This window comes from Nerophis ophidion, linkage group LG15, assembly GCF_033978795.1.
Source record: "Nerophis ophidion isolate RoL-2023_Sa linkage group LG15, RoL_Noph_v1.0, whole genome shotgun sequence".
Lineage (NCBI taxonomy): Eukaryota > Metazoa > Chordata > Actinopteri > Syngnathiformes > Syngnathidae > Nerophis > Nerophis ophidion.
This window is the reverse complement of record NC_084625.1, coordinates 46,657,808-46,679,609: the sequence shown is the minus strand read 5'-3', so window position 1 is coordinate 46,679,609 and position 21,802 is coordinate 46,657,808. Positions and strand designations below refer to the sequence as shown.

The window sequence follows — 21,802 nt, the reverse complement described above, 5'->3', positions numbered from 1 at the left end:
GAGCGTTCCAGGTTCGATCTCCACTTCCGCCATCCTAGTTACTGCCGTTGTGTCTTCGGGCAAGACACTTTACCCACCAGCTCCCAATGGCACCCACACTGGTTTAAATGGAACTCAGATATTGGGTTTCACTATGTAAAAGCGCTTTGAGTCACAAGAGAAAAGCGCTCTATAAACATAATTCACTTCACTTCACTTCACTTTGGCAACCCACAATGTTGAAAAAGCCATATTGGACCAAAAAGAGAAAAAGAAAAAAATCTAACTGGAGCCTTAAAAAAACTAAAAGCCTTCTATAAGCGTTATGATGAAGGCAACACAGTGGTCTATATTAGATATAATAGCCTACTATCAAAGTATTTATTTTAGATATAATAGCTCACTATCAAAATGACTATGTGTCGCATGCTGACACAAATCTTGGTTGACAGAAATGTTAAAAGGTAAAAATTATTCTACTCTAGATATGTGTGGCCCTGCGATTAGGTGGCAACTTGTCCAGGGTGTACGCCGCCTTCCGCCCAAATGCAGCTGATATAGGCACCAGCTAGCCCCGCCACTCCAAATGGGACAAGCGGTAGAAATGGATGGACGGATAGATGTGTGTGTCTCATGGATTTATTATGATCTTTGCAAGCTGGGTAAAGTTTGCTGTGGTCTGGAACCACATTGCATATCAGAAATGCAGGCAATATGACACACAAATAATGTGTCATGAGACATGCAAATATAAATTAAATATACGGAGTACATAAATAAAGGATAGTAAATGAGCTCAAATATACCTACAAACGAGGCATAATGATGCAATATGTACATACAGCTAGCCTAAATAGCATGTTAGCATCAATTAGCTTGCAATCATGCACTGACCAAACATGCATGATTAGCGCTCCAACAAGTCACTAACATCAACAACGCTCACCTTTGTGCATTCACGCACAGCATAAAAAGTTTGGTGGACAAAATGCGACCATGAAGGAGTGGCATAAAATACCTCCTTCTGTGGCAACATTGGAGCAAGTTGTTAAGTTAAATTATAGTACCAATGATTGTCACATACACACTAAATGTGGTGAAGATGGTCCTGTGCATTTGACCCATCCCCTTGTTCACCCCCTGAGAGGTGAGGGCAGCAGTGAGCAGCAGCGGTGCCGCGCCGGGAATCATTGCTGGTGATTTAACCCCACAATTCCAACCCTTGATGCTGAGTGCCAAGCAGGGGAGGTAATGTGTCCCATTTTATAGTCTTTGGAAGGACTCGGCTGGGGGGTTTGAATTCACAACCTACCGATTTCAGGGCGGACACTCTAACCACTCGGCCACTGAGTAGATATTGTACATGATGCAATATGTACATACAGCTATCCTAAATAGCATGTTAGCATCGAGTATCTTGCAGTCATGGATTAACAAAATATGCCTGATAAGCACTCCGGCAAATAGATTTAAAAAAATCAACAAAGCTCACTTTTGTGCATTCACACACAGTACAAAACGTTTGGTGGACAAAATGCGACCAAGAAGGAGTGGCATAAAATACCTCCTTCTGTGGCAGCATCGGAAAAAGTTGTTAAGTTAATTTAAAGTTAAAGTACCAATGATTGTCACAACCACACTAGGTGTGGTAGAAACTTGTCCTCTGCATTTGACCCATTCCCTTGTTCACCCCCTGGGAGGTGAGGGGAGCAGTGGGCAGCAGCGGTGCCACGCCCGGGAATCAATTATGGTGATTCAACCATCCAATTTCAACCCTTGATGCGGAGTGCCAAGCAGGGAGGTAATGGGTCGCATTTGTATAATCTTTGGTATGGGAACCCGCTTTGAACTCACAACCTAGCGATCTCAGGGCGGACATTCTAACCATTCGACCGCTAAGTAGCTGTTGTACGTGATGCAATATGTACATACAGCTAGCCTAAATATCATGTTAGCATCGACTATCTTGCAGTCATGGATTGACAAAATATGCCTGATAAGCACTCCGGCAAATAGCATTCACACACAGTATAAAACGTTTGGTGGACAAAATGCGACCAAGAAGGAGTGGCATAAAATACCTCTTTCTGTGGTAGCATCGGAGAAAGTTGTTAAGTAAATTTAAAGTTACAGTACCAATGATTGTCACACACACACACTAGGTGTGGTAGAAACGTGTCCTTTGCATTTGACTCATCCCCTTGTTCACCCCCTGGGAGGTGAGATGGCAAATGGATAAATATCAACAAAGCTCTCTTTTGTGCATTCACACACAGTATAAAAAGGTTGGTGGACAAAACGAGACGAAAGAGGAGTGGCATAAAACACGCCTTTCTGTGGCAGCTTCGGAGAAAGTCGGACATGTAAACAAACTATGGTTAGTTCAAGGACTGCCGAAATTAGTGGGACAAAACGGCACTTGCCAAATACTCTCATCAGTGAAGCATGTTTCATATAAACAGTGGGATTTTTTTAACAATTAGGGATATTTATGTCCTGTTTGTCCTCCTACAGAAACCATATTGAAACAAAAAATATATATTTAAACTCATCTTGTTCCTTTTTTTACACATTTTTGGAAAAAGTCCATGGAGCCACTATGGCGGCACTAAAGAGCCGCGGGTTGCTGACCCCCCCATATGGACTATACTAATATATATATATTAGTATAGTATAGTATATATATATATATACCGAAATATGACAGATATTCCTTGATCCTACGTAACGAAGAACTGGCCAGGCTTTCCGTGCTTGAAGCAGCCGGTGTGTGACTGGAGCCTGTGTGGCCGCACACGTAAACAAAGTATCTGCTTGACAGCGCAAGAAACACATCATCACGACCCACTTTTCCAAAAATACCATCAACCGGGTGCAGAAAATGTCCTACTTTATCAGCACGATTGAAGAAAATGAGAGAATAAAGGGATATGGTGAGGGTCTTCGGAATGTGTGAAATAGGGCTTTCCGTGCTGTGTAGTGAGAGCCAGAAACATCCGTGGTGATGTAACAGTGGGGACAGGAAGTCTAATTGGACGGAAACTTCATGTAAATTTCATGAAGCTACTTTTTCTCTATTTGGAGTTCAATTTGCAGATCGTTGCTTTGATGGCAAAACACAAAAATGCCGTGGTTTTCGGACCATAGGGCGCACCTGCCGATGAGCGGGTCGAGTCAGGTCTGTTTATATACAAAAGGCGCACCGGATTATAAGGCGCATTAAAGGAGTTATATTATGATTTTTTTTAACATTTTACATTTTAAACACTTGTGGTCTAAATAACATGTAAGGGTGGTTCTTTGGTGGGCGGTCTTATTTACGTGGCTCACCTTGGACAGCGTCTTCTCCCCGTCATCTTTGTTAGAGCGGTGTAGCGCATACTTGCCAACCTTGAATTCGGGAGATTGGGGGGGATGTGGGGGCAGGGGTGTATATAATAGCGCCCCGGAAGAGTTAGTGCTGCAAGGGGTTCTGGGTATTTGTTTCCGTCGTGTTTATGTTGTGTTACGGTGCGGATGTTCTCCCGAAATGTGTTTGTCATTCTTGTTTGGTGTGGGTTCACAGTGTGGCGCGTATTTGTAACAGTTTCAAAGTTGTTTATACGGCCACCCTCAGTGTGACCTGTATGGCTGTTGACCAATGCATTCACTGCATTGCATTCACTTAAGTGTGTGTAAAAGCTGCATAGGGGTGGTATAGCTCGGTTGGTAAAGCGGCCGTGTCAGCAACTTGAGGGTTGCGGGTTCGAACCCCGCTTGCACCATCCTAGTCACTGCCGTTGTGTCCTTGAGCAAGACACTTTACCCAACTGCTCCCAGTGCCACCCACACTGGTTGTAAAGGTAACTTAGATATTGGGTTTTCACAATGTAAAGCGCTTTGAGTCACTTGAGAAAAGCGCTATATAAATATAATTCACTTCACTTCACTTATATTACATGACTGGGCCAGCTCGCTGTTTGTATGGAATAAAAGCGGACGTGACGACAGGTTGTAGAGGACGCTAAAGGCAGTGCCTTTAAGCCACGCCCCCAATATTGTTGTCAGGGTGGAAATCGGGAGAAATTCGGGAGAATGGTTGCCCCGGGAGATTTTCGAGAGGGGCACTGAAAATCGGGAGTCTCCCGGGAAAATCGGGAGGGTTGGCAAGTGTGGTGTAGCGTGCAAGGACGGGAGTAGAAGAAGTGTCAAAAGATGGTGCTAACTGTTTTAATGACATTCAGACTTTACTTCGATCAATAACAGAGCAGCATCTCCTCATCTGTGGCTCATTAGTGCAACAACAACGCCGGAAATGTGTCACGTGAAAAAACGTCCGACCGGAACTCTCTAATAACTAATGTTCCTTGGGTGAATAATGTCAACTAGCTATACCGGTAGTTTTTAGCGCTTCCATAGCGAGATATGAGTAAGAACTTTAAATTACTTTATATTAAAAATGGCAACAATGGAGGATGAATGTCCCATAACAAGAATATATAGAAAAAGAAGATGCTTATCGACTACGGCGTTGGCACGGACTACAATGGGGGAAGAGCGCAAATTTTCAGGATTTATGCAGATCCCAAATACAGATAAGCAGGTACCAGAAGGTATGAAAAGTTGGTTTTGCATAATCTTGCGAGACAAAACCCCAGATAATATGTCTGCTAAAAAGGTGCCATTTTGCGGTCCTTATACACACACCATAACAATACCCGTATGTGGAAGAACAGTACTTCTGACTACGGTAGCCGTAACGCGATGACAATCCATCAAGTGGCGCGGCGTCATTGCTTACCAAAGTCGTACCAAAACATTTTGAGGTGTGTAATGTTCTATAGTCTCAATGAAACGTTTAAAGTTTTGGTGTTGTTCACTGGCGTCATCTTGCAGTCCACACGTATCTCTTAACAACGCCATTGCGATTACCCTCAAAAATATGTCTATACCAAAGGTTGTTCTGCGGTGAAGCATGCTTGGCAAACTTTCCTCCTCATATTGATATTAAATTGATTTGCAGTCGTAAAGTATTGCGATCGCGGTTTACCCGTAAAAACAGCTGTGTAAACGTGGTCACAGATCACTCTGAGACAGCACACAAAGTTGTTGATTTTGATATCAAAATTATTTAGATGCTTATTTAATAACATTACACATACATTTAATATCTATATAAGTACATATATACATATATATATATATATATATACATATATATATACATACATACATATATATATATATACATACATACATACATACATATATATATATATACATATATATACACATATATATGTATATATATACATATATATACACACATATATATATATATATATATATATATACATATATACATATATACATATATACACACATATATATACATATATACACACATATATATACATATATATATATATATATATATACACACACACACACACACACACACACACACACACACACACAAACACAGTTGACGTGCGTATTGGGAGCGCCGCTCTAAGACATCCCAGCAGGCACAATACATTGATAATACGTTGATTATACGTACATGTCCTTGAATACGGACTTTAAAACAACGTTGCAAAATAGTTGCATTTGCAAATTGAGACAACGCTGATGTCAAACGTTGGATCCACGTTGTTGGTTGGGAAACGACCAAATTTCAATGGTCAAATCAACGTCACAACCTTCCATGCTTCTCGTTTTTTTGCTACTTGCTATCTTGCTCATTCCCAGTGCCATCCATCTTGGTGTTGTTTCTGTAGTTAGCAATTTTGCAACTCCGACCCAAGTTTATTTTATTTTTGTACATTGTAAATTGAGACGTCGATGATTGTGTGTGTGTGTGTGTGTGTGTGTGTAGGTGTGTGAGTGTGTGTGTGTGTGTGTGTGTATATGATGGACAAGACTTTTGACAAGAACAAGAAAGTTTGATCACATTACGCCTGTACTGGCTCACCTGCACTGGCTTCCTGTGCACTTCAGATGTGACTTTAAGGTTTTACTACTTACGTATAAAATACTACACTGTCTAGCTCCATCCTATCTTGCCGATTGTATTGTACCATATGTCCCGGCAAGAAATCTGCGTTCAAAAGACTCCGGCTTATTAGTGATTCCTAGGGCCCAAAAAAAGTCTGCGGGCCATAGAGCGTTTTCCGTTCGGGCTCCAGTACTCTGGAATGCCCTCCCGGTAAAAGTTTGAGATGCTACCTCAGTAGAAGCATTTAAGTCTCACCTTAAAACTCATCTGTATACTCTAGCCTTTAAATAGACCTCCTTTTTAGACCAGTTGATCTGCCGCTTCTTTTCTTTCTCCTATGTCCCCCCCTCCCTTGACCATGGATGAAGTACTGGCTGTCCAGAGTCGAGACCCAGGATGGACCGCTCGTCGGGACCCAGGATGGACCGCTCGCCTGTATCGGTTGGGGACATCTCTACGCTGCTGATCCGCCTCCGCTTGAGATGGTCTCCTGTGGACGGGACTCTCGCTGCTGTCTTGGATCCGCTTGAACTGAACTCTCGCGGCTGTGTTGGAGCCACTATGGATTGAACTTTCACAGTATCATGTTAGACCCGCTCGACATCCATTGCTTTCGGTCCCCTAGGGGGGGGAGGGGGGGGGGGGTTGCCCACATCTGAGGTCCTCTCCAAGGTTTCTCATAGTCAGCATTGTCACTGGCGTCCCACTGGATGTGAATTCTCCCTGCCCACTGGGTGTGAGTTTTCCTTGCCCTTTTGTGGGTTCTTCCGAGGATGTTGTAGTCGTAATGATTTGTGCAGTCCTTTGAGACATTTGTGATTTGGGGCTATATAAATAAACATTGATTGATTGATTGACATATGTGTATTTTGGGTATATGCATTTGTGTATGTATGTGATTATGTGTGTATGTGTATGTATGTATGTGTGTATATATATGTATATGTATGTATATATGTATAAATATATATAAATTGTATATATGTGTGTGTATATATATATATATGTGTGTACATATGTATATATGTAAGTGTGTGTGAATTTAAATGTATTATATTTAGATAATATATAGCATCTAAGCAGCAACCACTGAACAGAATTATATTATATATATTATTGTATTATATATTGTAAATATATATAGTATATGTATAGGGGTGGGACCTAATAAGTTTACTTCTTCCCACTCCCATTTGAGCCAATCTTGACATCTACAAAAGATTAGTCACATGTAATGTTTTCAATGTAGGTGTAAAAATAATGTATTTATATATTTCTTTTGTATTTTATGTCATTCTCTTGTTTTGTTTGCATGGCTCAAAATAAACCATTCATTCATTCATTCATTCATTCATACATTCATTCCTTCATTCTTTCATTCATTCATCCATGTTGTTGATTGGGAATCGATCAAATTTCAAAGGCCAAAACAACGTAAGAACCCAACATTGATTAAATGTAGTAAAAAACCATGTTGTATTTGTTGGGAAATTAACAAATTTCACTGGTCAAATCAACATCAGAACCCAACATGAATTGAACGTCGTCAAAAAGCATGTTGTTTCAATGTTTTGTTGGAGTTGCTCAGCGTCAGGACCTAATTCAAGGTGTTCTCAACGTTGTTTCAATGTCTTGTGCCGGCTGGGAAGTTTCCCTGGCCAAAACAGTTGGGAGGCTGCGCATAAGTACATTTTTAAACTGAGACAACATTGATGCCAAACGTTGGATCCACGTTGTTGGTTGGGAAATGACCACATTTTCCCTTTTTAGACCAGTTGATCTGCCGTTTTTTTTCTTTTTCTCCTATGTCCCACAGGAGGGGGTCCGGTCCGATCCGGTGGTCATGTACTGCTTGCCTGTGTATCGGCTGGGGACATCTCTGCGCTGCTGATCCGCCTCCGCTTGGGATGGTTTCCTGCTGGCTCCGCTGTGAACGGGACTCTCGCTGCTGTGTTGGATCCGCTTTGGACTGGACTCTCGCGGCTGTGTTGGATCCATTATGGATTGAACTTTCACAGTATCATGTTAGACCCGCTCGACATCCATTGCTTTCGTCCTCTCCAAGGTTCTCATAGTCATCATTGTCACCGACGTCCCACTGGGTGTGAGTTTTCCTTGCCCTTATGTGGGCCTACCGAGGATGTCGTAGTGGTTTGTGTTGTGGTTTGCGCAGCCCTTTGAGACACTAGTGATTTAGGGCTATATAAGTAAACATTGATTGATTGATTGAAATGTCAATGGTCAAATCAATGTCAGAACCTTCCATGCTTCTCGTTTTTTGCTACTTGCTATCTTGGCCATTCCCGGTGCCATCCAGCTTGGTGCCGTTTCTGTAGTTAGTTACTTAGAATTTGGGAGAACTGCAACAAGGCAAATTCATACAGGGACCAGTGAAGATATGCATAATGATGCAGTGTCACCAGTCAAAACCGCCCCCCCCCCCCCCGCTACCCCCTGCTCCAATTCACCGCCACAGCACGTCTCATTCACTCGCAGCCTATTTTTAACTCCCAAACAGTCCCAGCGCCGCTCACCAAACTAAACTAAACTGCAAGACCAAAGAAACTTTGCATGAGCTACTCGCACAGCGGAGTGGCGTGTCAGGAGAGATAAGTCATTTACCTTCCAGTCGGGAACGATCTTCACCCGCTATTTCTTCCTCCATCGCACCTCATGCGTGGACATGCGCCAGGTCGGTCGGCGAGTGGGGAGGAAAAAACAAGTCTGCGGCTAACTCGCTGACTGACTGACTGCCTGCCTGCGTGCTTGTTTGGAGATTCCAGGAGCAGCTCACGTGGAAAAAAAAGAAAAAGAAAAAGGGGGGCTCGAGATAGGCCCGGCCCCGCCGCCCCAGGATAGACTGGTGGGGGGATTTAGAAAGTCAACTGCATTCCAGGACAAAGTGCGACCGGCCCCCTCTCACACCCTGGGGCGGTGAGATCGTCTGAGAGTGGCAACACATGCGCGAGTAGACCTGGGGATGGAACAGTTTATGAAAAGAATCTCGACCCTTCGGTTGACATGACACAGTGTGTGGTTTTATTTGTGTTACTAATCAGGTTGGAGCTGAGGGCCCTATGTACGGAATGGAGGCTGGAGTCACAGGGTTGGCCATTCGGAAAGGAATCTACTACATCCGTGCTCATATGTTTACATACCCTCGGAGAATTTATGATTTCTTGGCCATTCTTCAGAGAATATGAATGATAACAATATAATCTTTCTTCCACTCTTGCTTAATTGTTGTGTGAAGCTATTTATTGGCAAACAACTGTGTTTACTCTTTTTTTAAATCAAAACGACAAAAGAAATTACCCAAATGACCCTGATTAAAAGATCAGAAGAAATGCATTTCTGCGCAAATGTCAAAGTATCCCGCTTATATTACACCGAGCCGCACAGAGACAAGCCTCAAAACTTCTGGAACAAAGTAATTTGGAGTGATGAGACCAAAATTTGTGGCCACTCGACCATGCAGCCCATTTTTCTTCAAGCGCCTCCTTATTGTGCATCTTGAAACAGCCACACCACAATTTTTCGGAGGGTCCTGTATTTCAGCTGAAGTTATTTGTGGATTTTTCTTTGCAGCTCGAACAATTTCCCTGGCAGTTGTGGCTGAAATATTTGCTGGTCTACCTGAAGAGCTATAGTGATGCATGCTTAGTTATGCTATGAAGTCATATCTGACAATTCCGACAACTTTTTACTGTCAACTGAGTTTCGTTTTTTAATGATTTCTGCTGGTGGTGTGCCTCGGGATTTTTTCAACACAAAAACTGTGCTTTGGCTAAAAAAAAAAAAGGTTGAAAAACACTGGTCTACTTTAGAAGAAACAGTGGGAGGCAGGGTGCAGGTAACAAGGTAATGCTTAAACCAAAAAATGCCGCTAAGAAAAGGCATTGAAGCTTAGGGAAGACTATGCAGAACAAAACTAAAATTAAAGTGGTTACAAAATAAACAAAAACAGAATGCTGGACGACAGCAAAGACTTACTGTGGAGCAAAGACTGAGTCCACAAAGTACATCCGAACATGACATGACGATCAACAATTTCTCCACAAAATAGGATTATAAACAACTGAAATATTCTTGATTGGTAAAACAAAGTAGATGCGGGAAATATCGCTCAAAGGAAGACATGAAAATGCTACAGGAAAATGCGAAATAAAAAAACAACAATGCCAAAATAGGAGCGCAAGACAAGAACTAAAACACTACACACGAGAAAACAGCAAAAAAGTCCAAATAAGTCAGGGCATGATGTGACAGGTTTTGAAGGTACACCTACTTTGAGACAAGAGCTATAGTCATGCATGCTTGGTTATGCTTTAAAGTCGTATCCGAATATGGCGACAACAACTTTTTACTGTCAACTGAGTTTCGTTTTTTAATGATTTCTGCTGGTGGTGTGCCTCTGCATTTTTTTCCACGCAAAAACTGTGCTTTAGCTAAAAAAAGGTTGAAAAACACTGGTTTACCTTAGAGGAAACAGCAGGAGGCACAATGCAGGTAAAAAGGTGTCCAATGCTTAAACCAAAAATAAACAAAAGGTGAGTGTCCCTAAGAAAAGGCATTGAAGCTTAGGGAAGGCTATGCAGAACGAAACTAAAACTGAACTGGTTACATAGTAAACAAAAACAGAATGCTGGACGACAGCAAAGACTTACTGTGGAGCAAAGATGGCGTCCACAAAGTACATCCGAACAGGACATGACAATCAACAATGTCTTCACAAAGAAGGATAAAAACAACTGAAATATTATTGATTGCTGAAACAAAGTAGATGGGGGAATATCACTCAAAGGAAGACATGAAACTGCTACAGGAAAATGCAAAATAATACAAATAAAAAAACACCAAAATATGAGCGCAAGACAAGAACTAAAACACTACACACAGGAAAACCGCAAAAAAGTCCAAATAAGTCAGGGCATGATGTGACAGGTTTTGACAGTACACCTACTTTGAGACAAGAGCTGTAGTGATGCATGCTTGGTTATGCTTTAAAGTCATATCCAACAATTGCAACAACGACGTTTTACTGTCATCTGAGTTTCGTTTTTTAATGATTTCTGCTGGTGTGCCTACGCATTTTTTTTCAATGCAAAAAATGTGCCTTGGCTAAAAAAAAGGTTGAAAAACACTGGTCTACTTTAGAGGAAACAACAGGAGGCACAGTGCAGGTAAAAAGGTGTCTAATGCTTGAACCAAAAAAAAAAAAAAAAGGTGAGTGTCCCTTAGAAAAGGTATTGAAGCTTAGGGAAGGCTTTGCAGAACGAAACTAAAATTGAACTGGCTATAAAATAAACAAAACCAGAATGCTGGACGACAGCAAAGACTTACTGTGGAGCAAAGATGGCGTCCACAAAGTACATTTGAACATTATGTAGTGATATTATATAGCTATAGTGATGCATGCTTGGTTATGCTTTAAAGTCATATCCGACAATTGCGACAATGATTTTTTTACTGTCAACTGAGTTTCGTTTTTTAAAGATTTCTGCTAGTGGTGTGCCTCCGGATTTTTTCTACACAAAAACTGTGATTTGGCTAAAAAAAAAAAAAGGTTGAAAAATACTGGTCTACTTTAGAGGAAACAGTGGGAGGCACAGTGCAGGTAAAAAGGTGTCTAATGCTTAAACCAAAAATAAACAAAAGGTGAGTGTCCCTAAGAAAAGGCATTGAAGCTTAGGGAAGGCTATGTAGAACGAAACTAAAATTGAACTGGCTACAAAGTAAACAAAAACAGAATGCTGGACGACAGCAAAGACTTACTGTGGAGCAAAGATGGCGTCCACAAAGTACATCCGAACATTATATAGTGATGTTATATAGCTATAGTGATGCATGCTTGGTTATGCTTTAAAGTCGTATCCGACAATTGTGACAATAATTTTTACTGTAAACTGAGTTTAGTTTTTTAATGATTTATGCTAGTGGTGTGCCGCCGCATTTTTTTCAACGCAAAAAATGTGCCTTGGCTAAAAAAAAAAAAGGTTGAAAAACACTGGTCTACTTTAGAGGAAACAGTGGGAGGCACAGTGCAGGTAAAAAGGTGTCTAATGCTTAAACCAAAAATAAACAAAAGGTGAGTGTCCCTAAGAAAAGGCATTGAAGCTTAGGGAAAGCTATGCAGAACGAAATTAAAATTGAACTGGCTACAAAGTAAACAAAAACAGAATGCTGGACGACAGCAAAGACTTACTGTGGAGCAAAGATGGCGTCCACAAAGTACATCCGAACATTATATAGTGATATTATATAGCTATAGTGATGCATGCTTGGTTATGCTTTAAAGTCATTTCCGACAATTGCGACAATGATTTTTTTACTGTCAACTGAGTTTCGTTTTTTACAGATTTCTGCTAGTGGTGTGCCTCCGGATTTTTTCTACACAAAAACTGTGATTTGGCTAAAAAAAAAAGGTTGAAAAACACTGGTCTACTTTAGAGGAAACAGTGGGAGGCACCGTGCAGGTAAAAAGGTGTCTAATGCTTAAACCAAAAATAAACAAAAGGTGAGTGTCCCTAAGAAAAGGCATTGAAGCTTAGGGAAGGCTATGCAGAACGAAACTAAAATTGAACTGGCTACAAAGTAAACAAAAACAGAATGCTGGACGACAGCAAAGACTTACTGTGGAGCAAAGATGGCGTCCACAAAGTACATCCGAACATTATATAGTGATATTATATAGCTATAGTGATGCATGCTTGGTTATGCTTTAAAGTCATATCTGACAATTGCGACAACAATTTTTTTACTGTCAACTGAGTTTCGTTTTTTAAAGATTTCTGCTAGTGGTGTGCCTCCGGATTTTTTCTACACAAAAACTGTGATTTGGTTAAAAAAAAAAAGGTTGAAAAACACTGGTTTACCTTAGAGGAAACAGCAGGAGGCACAATGCAGGTAAAAAGGTGTCCAATGCTTAAACCAAAAATAAACAAAAGGTGAGTGTCCCTAAGAAAAGGCATTGAAGCTTAGGGAAGGCTATGCAGAACGAAACTAAAACTGAACTGGTTACATAGTAAACAAAAACAGAATGCTGGACGACAGCAAAGACTTACTGTGGAGCAAAGATGGCGTCCACAAAGTACATCCGAACAGGACATGACAATCAACAATGTCTTCACAAAGAAGGATAAAAACAACTGAAATATTATTGATTGCTGAAACAAAGTAGATGGGGGAATATCACTCAAAGGAAGACATGAAACTGCTACAGGAAAATGCAAAATAATACAAATAAAAAAACACCAAAATATGAGCGCAAGACAAGAACTAAAACACTACACACAGGAAAACCGCAAAAAAGTCCAAATAAGTCAGGGCATGATGTGACAGGTTTTGACAGTACACCTACTTTGAGACAAGAGCTGTAGTGATGCATGCTTGGTTATGCTTTAAAGTCATATCCAACAATTGCAACAACGACGTTTTACTGTCATCTGAGTTTCGTTTTTTAATGATTTCTGCTGGTGTGCCTACGCATTTTTTTTCAATGCAAAAAATGTGCCTTGGCTAAAAAAAAGGTTGAAAAACACTGGTCTACTTTAGAGGAAACAACAGGAGGCACAGTGCAGGTAAAAAGGTGTCTAATGCTTGAACCAAAAAAAAAAAAAAAAGGTGAGTGTCCCTTAGAAAAGGTATTGAAGCTTAGGGAAGGCTTTGCAGAACGAAACTAAAATTGAACTGGCTATAAAATAAACAAAACCAGAATGCTGGACGACAGCAAAGACTTACTGTGGAGCAAAGATGGCGTCCACAAAGTACATTTGAACATTATGTAGTGATATTATATAGCTATAGTGATGCATGCTTGGTTATGCTTTAAAGTCATATCCGACAATTGCGACAATGATTTTTTTACTGTCAACTGAGTTTCGTTTTTTAAAGATTTCTGCTAGTGGTGTGCCTCCGGATTTTTTCTACACAAAAACTGTGATTTGGCTAAAAAAAAAAAAAGGTTGAAAAATACTGGTCTACTTTAGAGGAAACAGTGGGAGGCACAGTGCAGGTAAAAAGGTGTCTAATGCTTAAACCAAAAATAAACAAAAGGTGAGTGTCCCTAAGAAAAGGCATTGAAGCTTAGGGAAGGCTATGTAGAACGAAACTAAAATTGAACTGGCTACAAAGTAAACAAAAACAGAATGCTGGACGACAGCAAAGACTTACTGTGGAGCAAAGATGGCGTCCACAAAGTACATCCGAACATTATATAGTGATGTTATATAGCTATAGTGATGCATGCTTGGTTATGCTTTAAAGTCGTATCCGACAATTGTGACAATAATTTTTACTGTAAACTGAGTTTAGTTTTTTAATGATTTATGCTAGTGGTGTGCCGCCGCATTTTTTTCAACGCAAAAAATGTGCCTTGGCTAAAAAAAAAAAAGGTTGAAAAACACTGGTCTACTTTAGAGGAAACAGTGGGAGGCACAGTGCAGGTAAAAAGGTGTCTAATGCTTAAACCAAAAATAAACAAAAGGTGAGTGTCCCTAAGAAAAGGCATTGAAGCTTAGGGAAAGCTATGCAGAACGAAATTAAAATTGAACTGGCTACAAAGTAAACAAAAACAGAATGCTGGACGACAGCAAAGACTTACTGTGGAGCAAAGATGGCGTCCACAAAGTACATCCGAACATTATATAGTGATATTATATAGCTATAGTGATGCATGCTTGGTTATGCTTTAAAGTCATTTCCGACAATTGCGACAATGATTTTTTTACTGTCAACTGAGTTTCGTTTTTTACAGATTTCTGCTAGTGGTGTGCCTCCGGATTTTTTCTACACAAAAACTGTGATTTGGCTAAAAAAAAAAGGTTGAAAAACACTGGTCTACTTTAGAGGAAACAGTGGGAGGCACCGTGCAGGTAAAAAGGTGTCTAATGCTTAAACCAAAAATAAACAAAAGGTGAGTGTCCCTAAGAAAAGGCATTGAAGCTTAGGGAAGGCTATGCAGAACGAAACTAAAATTGAACTGGCTACAAAGTAAACAAAAACAGAATGCTGGACGACAGCAAAGACTTACTGTGGAGCAAAGATGGCGTCCACAAAGTACATCCGAACATTATATAGTGATATTATATAGCTATAGTGATGCATGCTTGGTTATGCTTTAAAGTCATATCTGACAATTGCGACAACAATTTTTTTACTGTCAACTGAGTTTCGTTTTTTAAAGATTTCTGCTAGTGGTGTGCCTCCGGATTTTTTCTACACAAAAACTGTGATTTGGTTAAAAAAAAAAAGGTTGAAAAACACTGGTCTACTTTAGAGGAAACAGTGGGAGGCACAGTGCAGGTAAAAAGGTCTCTAATGCTTAAACCAAAAATAAACAAAAGGTGAGTGTCCCTTAGAAATGGCATTGAAGCTTAGGGAAGGCTATGCAGAACGAAACTAAAACTGAACTGGCTACATAGTAAACAAAAACAGAATGCTGGATGACAGCAAAAACTTACTGTAGAGCAAAGATGGCGTCCACAAAGTACATCCGAACATGACATGACGATCAACAATTTCCCCACAAAGAAGGATTAAAAACAACTGAAATATTCTTGATTGCTAAAACAAAGTAGATGCGGGAAATATCGCTCAAAGGAAGACATGAAACTGCTACAGGAAAATACCAAAGAAAGAGAAAAACCCACCAAAATAGGAGCACAAGACAAAAACTAAAACACTACAAACAGGAAAACAGCAAAAAACTCCAAATAAGTCAGGGCATGATGTGTCAGATGGTGACAGTATACCTACTTTGAGACAAGAGCTATAGTCATGCATGCTTGGTTATGCTTTAAGGTCGTATCCGACAAATGTGACGATGACTTTTTACTGTCAACTGAGTTTTGTTTTTTAATGATTTCTGCTAGTGGTGTGCCTCCGGATTTTTTCAACACAAAAACTGTGCTTTGGCTAAAAAAAAGGTTGAAAAACACCGGTCTACTTTAGAGGAAACAGCAGGAGGCACAGTGCAGGTAAAAACGTGTCTAATGCTTAAACCAAAAATAAACAAAAGGTGAGTGCCCCTAAGAAAAGGCATTGAAGCTTAGGGAAGGCTATGTAGAACGAAACTAAAACTGAACTGGCTATAAAGTAAACAAAAACAGAATGCTGGACGACAGCAAAGACTTACTGTGGAGCAAAGATGGCGTCCACAAAGTACATCCGAACATGACATGACGATCAACAATTTCCCCACAAAGAAGGATTAAAAACAACTGAAATATTCTTGATTGCTAAAACAAAGTAGATGCGGGAAATATCGCTCAGAGGAAGACATGAAACTGCTACAGGAAAATACCAAAGAAAGAGAAAAACCCACCAAAATAGGAGCGCAAGACAAGAACAAAAACACTACACATGGGGAAAACAGCAAAAAAGTCCGAAAAAGTCAGGGCGTGATGTGACAGGTTTTGACAGTATACCTACTTTGAGACAAGAGCTATAGTCATGCATGTTTGGTTATGCTTTAAGGTCGTATCCGACAAATGTGACGACGACTTTTTACTGTCAACTGAGTTTTGTTTTTTAATGATTACTGCTGGTGGTGTGCCTCTGGATTTTTTCAACACAAAAACTGTGCTTTGGCTAAAAAAAAGGTTGAAAAACACCGGTCTACTTTAGAGGAAACAGCAGGAGGCACAGTGCAGGTAAAAACGTGTCTAATGCTTAAACCAAAAATAAACAAAAGGTGAGTGTCCCTAAGAAAAGGCATTGAAGCTTAGGGAAGGCTTTGCAGAACAAAACTAAAATTGAACTGGCTATAAAATAAACAAAACCAGAATGCTGGACGACAGCAAAGACTTACTGTGGAGCAAAGATGGCGTCCACAAAGTATATTTGAACATTATGTAGTGATATTATATAGCTATAGTGATGCATGCTTGGTTATGCTTTAAAGTCGTATCCGACAATTGTGACGATAACTTTTACTGTCAACTGAGTTTCGTTTTTTTAACGATTTCTGCTGGTGGTGTGCCTCCGCATTTTTTTCAACGCAAAAACTGTGCTTTGGCTAAAAAAAGGTTGAAAAACACTGGTCTACTTTAGAGGAAACAGTGGGAGGCAGTGTGCAGGTAAAAACGTGTCTAATGCTTAAACCAAAAATAAACAAAAGGTGAGTGTCCCTAAGAAAAGGCATTGAAGCTTAGGGAAGGCGATGTAGAACGAAACTAAAATTGAACTGGCTACAAAGTAAACAAAAACAGAATGCTCGACGACAGCAAAGACTTACTGTGGAGCAAAGACGGAGTCCACAAAGTACATCCGAACATTATATAGTGATATTATATAGCTATAGTGATGCATGCTTGGTTATGCTTTAAAGTCATATCCGACAATTGCGACAACGATTTTTTTACTGTCAACCGAGTTTCGTTTTTTAAAGATTTCTGCTAGTGGTGTGCCTCCGGATTTTTTCTACACAAAAACTGTGATTTGGCTAAAAAAAAAAAAGATTGAAAAACACTGGTCTACTTTAGAGGAAACAGTGGGAGGCACAGTGCAGGTAAAAAGGTGTATAATGCTTAAACCAAAAATAAACAAAAGGTAAGTGTCCATAAGAAAAGGCATTGAAGCTTAGGGAAGGCTATGTAGAACGAAACTAAAACTGAACTGGCTACATAGTAAACAAAAACAGAATGCTGGACACCAGCAAAGACTTACTGTGGAGCAAAGACGGAGTCCAAAAAGTACATCCGAACATCATATAGTGATATTATATAGCTATAGTGATGCATGCTTGGTTATGCTTTAAAGTCATATCCGACAATTGCGACAACGATTTTTTTACTGTCAACTGAGTTTCGTTTTTTAAAGATTTCTGCTAGTGGTGTGCCTCCGGATTTTTTCTACACAAAAACTGTGATTTGGCTAAAAAAAAAAGGTTGAAAAACACTGGTCTACTTTAGAGGAAACAGTGGGAGGCACCGTGCAGGTAAAAAGGTGTCTAATGCTTAAACCAAAAATGAACAAAAGGTGATTGTCCCTAAGAAAAGGCATTGAAGCTTAGGGAAGGCTATGCAGAACGAAACTAAAATTGAACTGGCTACAAAGTAAACAAAAACAGAATGCTGGACGACAGCAAAGACTTACTGTGGAGCAAAGATGGCGTCCACAAAGTACATCCGAACATTATATAGTGATATTATATAGCTATAGTGATGCATGCTTGGTTATACTTTAAAGTTATATCCGACAATTGCGACAACGATTTTTTTTACTGTCAACTGAGTTTCGTTTTTTAAAGATTTCTGCTAGTGGTGTGCCTCCGGATTTTTTCTACACAAAAACTGTGATTTGGCTAAAAAAGAAAAAAAAGGTTGAAAAACACTAGTCTACTTTAGAGGAAACAGTGGGAGGCACAGTGCAGGTAAAAAGGTGTCTAATGCTTAAACCAAAAATAAACAAAAGGTGAGTGTCCCTAAGAAAAGGCATTGAAGCTTAGGGAAGGCTATGTAGAACGAAACTAAAATTGAACTGGCTACAAAGTAAACAAAAACAGAATGCTGGACGACAGCAAAGACTTACTGTGGAGCAAAGATGGCGTCCACAAAGTACATCCGAACATTGTATAGTGATATTATATAGCTATAGTGATGCATGCTTGGTTATGCTTTAAAGTCATATCCGACAATTGCGACAACGATTTTTTTACTGTCAACTAAGTTTCGTTTTTTAAAGATTTCTGCTAGTGGTGTGCCTCCGGATTTTTTCTACACAAATACTGTGATTTGGTTAAAAAAAAAAAAGGTTGAAAAACACTGGTCTACTTTAGAGGAAACAGTGGGAGGCACAGTGCAGGTAAAAATGTATCTAATGCTTAAACCAAAAATAAACAAAAGGTGAGTGTCCCTAAGAAAAGGCATTGAAGCTTAGGGAAGGCTTTGCAGAACAAAACTAAAACTGAACTGGCTACATAGTAAACAAAAACAGAATGCTGGACGACAGCAAAGACTTACTGTGGAGCAAAGATGGCGTCCACAAAGTACATCCGAACATTATATAGTGATATTATATAGCTATAGTGATGCATGCTTGGTTATGCTTTAAAGTCATATCCGACAATTGCGACAACGATTTTTTTACTGTCAACTGAGTTTCGTTTTTTAAAGATTTCTGCTAGTGGTCTGCCTCCGGATTTTTTCTACACAAAAACTGTGATTTGGCTAAAAAAAAAAGGTTGAAAAACACTGGTCTACTTTAGAGGAAACAGTGGAAGCACAGTGCAGGTAAAAAGGTGTCTAATGCTTAAACCAAAAATAAAGAAAAGGTGAGTGTCCCCAAGAAAAGGCATTGAAGCTTAGGGAAGGCTATGTAGAACGAAACTAAAATTGAACCGGCTAAAAAGTCAAGAAAAACAGAATGCTGGACGACAGCAAAGACTTACTGTGGAGCAAAGATGGCGTCCACAAAGTACATCCGAACATTATATAGTGATATTATATAGCTATAGTGATGCATGCTTGGTTATGCTTTAAAGTCATATCCGACAATTGCGACAACGATTTTTTTACTGTCAACTGAGTTTCGTTTTTTAAAGATTTCTGCTAGTGGTGTGCCTCCGGATTTTTTCTACACAAAAACTGTGATTTGGCTAAAAAAAAAAGGTTGAAAAACACTGGTCTACTTTAGAGGAAACAGTGGAAGCACAGTGCAGGTAAAAAGGTGTCTAATGCTTAAACCAAAAATAAAGAAAAGGTGAGTGTCCCCAAGAAAAGGCATTGAAGCTTAGGGAAGGCTATGTAGAACGAAACTAAAATTGAACTGGCTACATAGTAAACAAAAACAGAATGCTGGACGACAGCAAAGACTTACTGTGGAGCAAAGATGGCGTCCACAAAGTACATCCGAACATTATATAGTGATATTATATAGCTATAGTGATGCATGCTTGATTATGCTTTAAAGTCGTATCCGACAATTCTGACGATAACTTTTACTGTCAACTGAGTTTTGTTTTTTAACGATTTCTGCTGGTGGTGTGCCCCCGCATTTTTTTCAACGCAAAAACTGTGCTTTGGCTCAAAAAAAAAAGGTTGAAAAGCACTGATACACAGCACTTTATAACTTGTCCTCTCAACACAACAGTCAAGAAGCAATTGTTGCTCCAAATTAGGCACCTAAGTGTCCTCAGATGATGCAACACGGCGTGGTTTAACATCTTTTAGCTGAAGGCGAGGGTGGCGACCGCCAAAGTAACAGCGCCCGGGATCGATCCACGCGGTGCAAAAGGAGACGGCACGACATTGGCGTACCTTTCACCCCGCTGGACGATCAATGGGGGGCCGAGGGTGGAGGGGGGGTCTGTGGACCATGTAATTACGGCCGTCGGGTCGATGGCGCTGGCGAATGCAACTCAGCAGCCGGCGGTTAATGCAAAGACCCGAGAGGACAATTCCACCCGCGCCGGAAACACTTTGATAACTTCTTTGATAACGCGAAACAAAGCCGAGCCATCCCGAGAGCGTCGAGCCTCTTGCACGAAAACAAGCGACGGAGAAGGCGCTTCAACCTGTTGCCTGCAGCAGCCAGGAGCAGGTGGCGCATATTCTCTCTCACTCCCCTCATTTTAACGACACACAAAAAACAAAAACAAAACAGTAAGTCAAAAATAGCAACGGCAACACATTTGAGTTTAACGCTGACTCGGACTGAACTGGAACATTTGACACGCTGCAGTTCTGGGACATCTGGAAGACTTTTACAGACTATTTTAATAGGAGAGTTTTCTTCTTTCCGACACTGTCGGAGGTGTTGAAAAAACAAATATTACAGACTGAATTCAAAAATACTTACATCATGTGTTGTCGTCATTATAACACTTATATAAGACTTTTAAAGTCATTTTGATAGTAGGCTATTATAGTTCATATGGACACTTACATCACGTGTTGCCTTCATCATTAACACTTATATAAGACTTTTAAAGTCATTTTGATAGTAGGCTATTATAGTTCATATGGACACTTACATCACGTGTTGCCTTCATCATTAACAATTATATAAGACTTTTAAAGTCATTTTGATAGTAGGCTATTATAGTTAATATAGACACTTACATCATGTGTTGCCTTCATTATGGCACTTATATAAGACTTTTAAAGTCATTTTGATAGTAGGCTATTATTGTTCATATAGACACTTACATCACGTGTTGCATTCATTATAACACTTATATAAGACTTTTAAAGTAATTTTGATAGTAGGCTAACATAGACACTTATGTGTTGCTGTCTTGATAACACTTATATAAGACTTTTAAAGTAATTTTGATAGTAGGCTATTATAGTTCATATAGACACTTACATCACGTGTTGCATTCATTATAACACTTATATAAGACTCTTAAAGTAATTTTGATAGTAGGCTAATATAGACACTTATGTGTTGCTGTCTTGATAACACTTATATAAGACTTTTAAAGTCATTTTGATAGTAGGCTATTATAGTTGATATAGACACTTACATCATGTGTTGCCTTCATTATGGCACTTATATAAGACTTTTAAAGTCATTTTGATAGTAGGTTATTATAGCTTAAATCGACACTTACATCATGTGTTGCCGTCATTATAACACTTATATAAGACTTTTAAAGTCATTTTGATAGTAGGCTATTATAGTTGATATAGACACTTACATCATGTGTTGCCTTCATTATGGCACTTATATAAGACTTTTAAAGTCATTTTGATAGTAGGTTATTATAGCTTAAATCGACACTTACATCATGTGTTGCCGTCATTATAACACTTAAATAAGACTTTTAAAGTAATTTTGATAGTAGGCTATTATAGCTAATATAGACACTTACATCATGTGTTGCCTTCCTTATAACACTTA

The 21,802-nt window shown here is 39.6% G+C and overlaps 1 protein-coding gene across 11 annotated transcripts in view; it reads right to left on the bottom strand.

Annotated features, from left to right (window-relative positions):
* Positions 1-21,802, bottom strand: part of si:ch211-285f17.1 (sickle tail protein) — a 231,472-nt gene that overhangs the window by 127,947 nt on the left and 81,723 nt on the right. Inside the window, exon 1 of one of the 11 annotated variants that reach the window (XM_061922268.1) lies at positions 8,579-8,748. The exons of the other annotated variants lie outside the window; for them this stretch is intronic. Within the exon in view, the coding sequence (XP_061778252.1) occupies positions 8,579-8,621 (43 nt within the window). The 5' untranslated portion in view covers positions 8,622-8,748. Of the gene's footprint in view, positions 1-8,578; positions 8,749-21,802 lie in introns of those variants that run through there. 11 annotated transcript variants of the gene reach the window in all.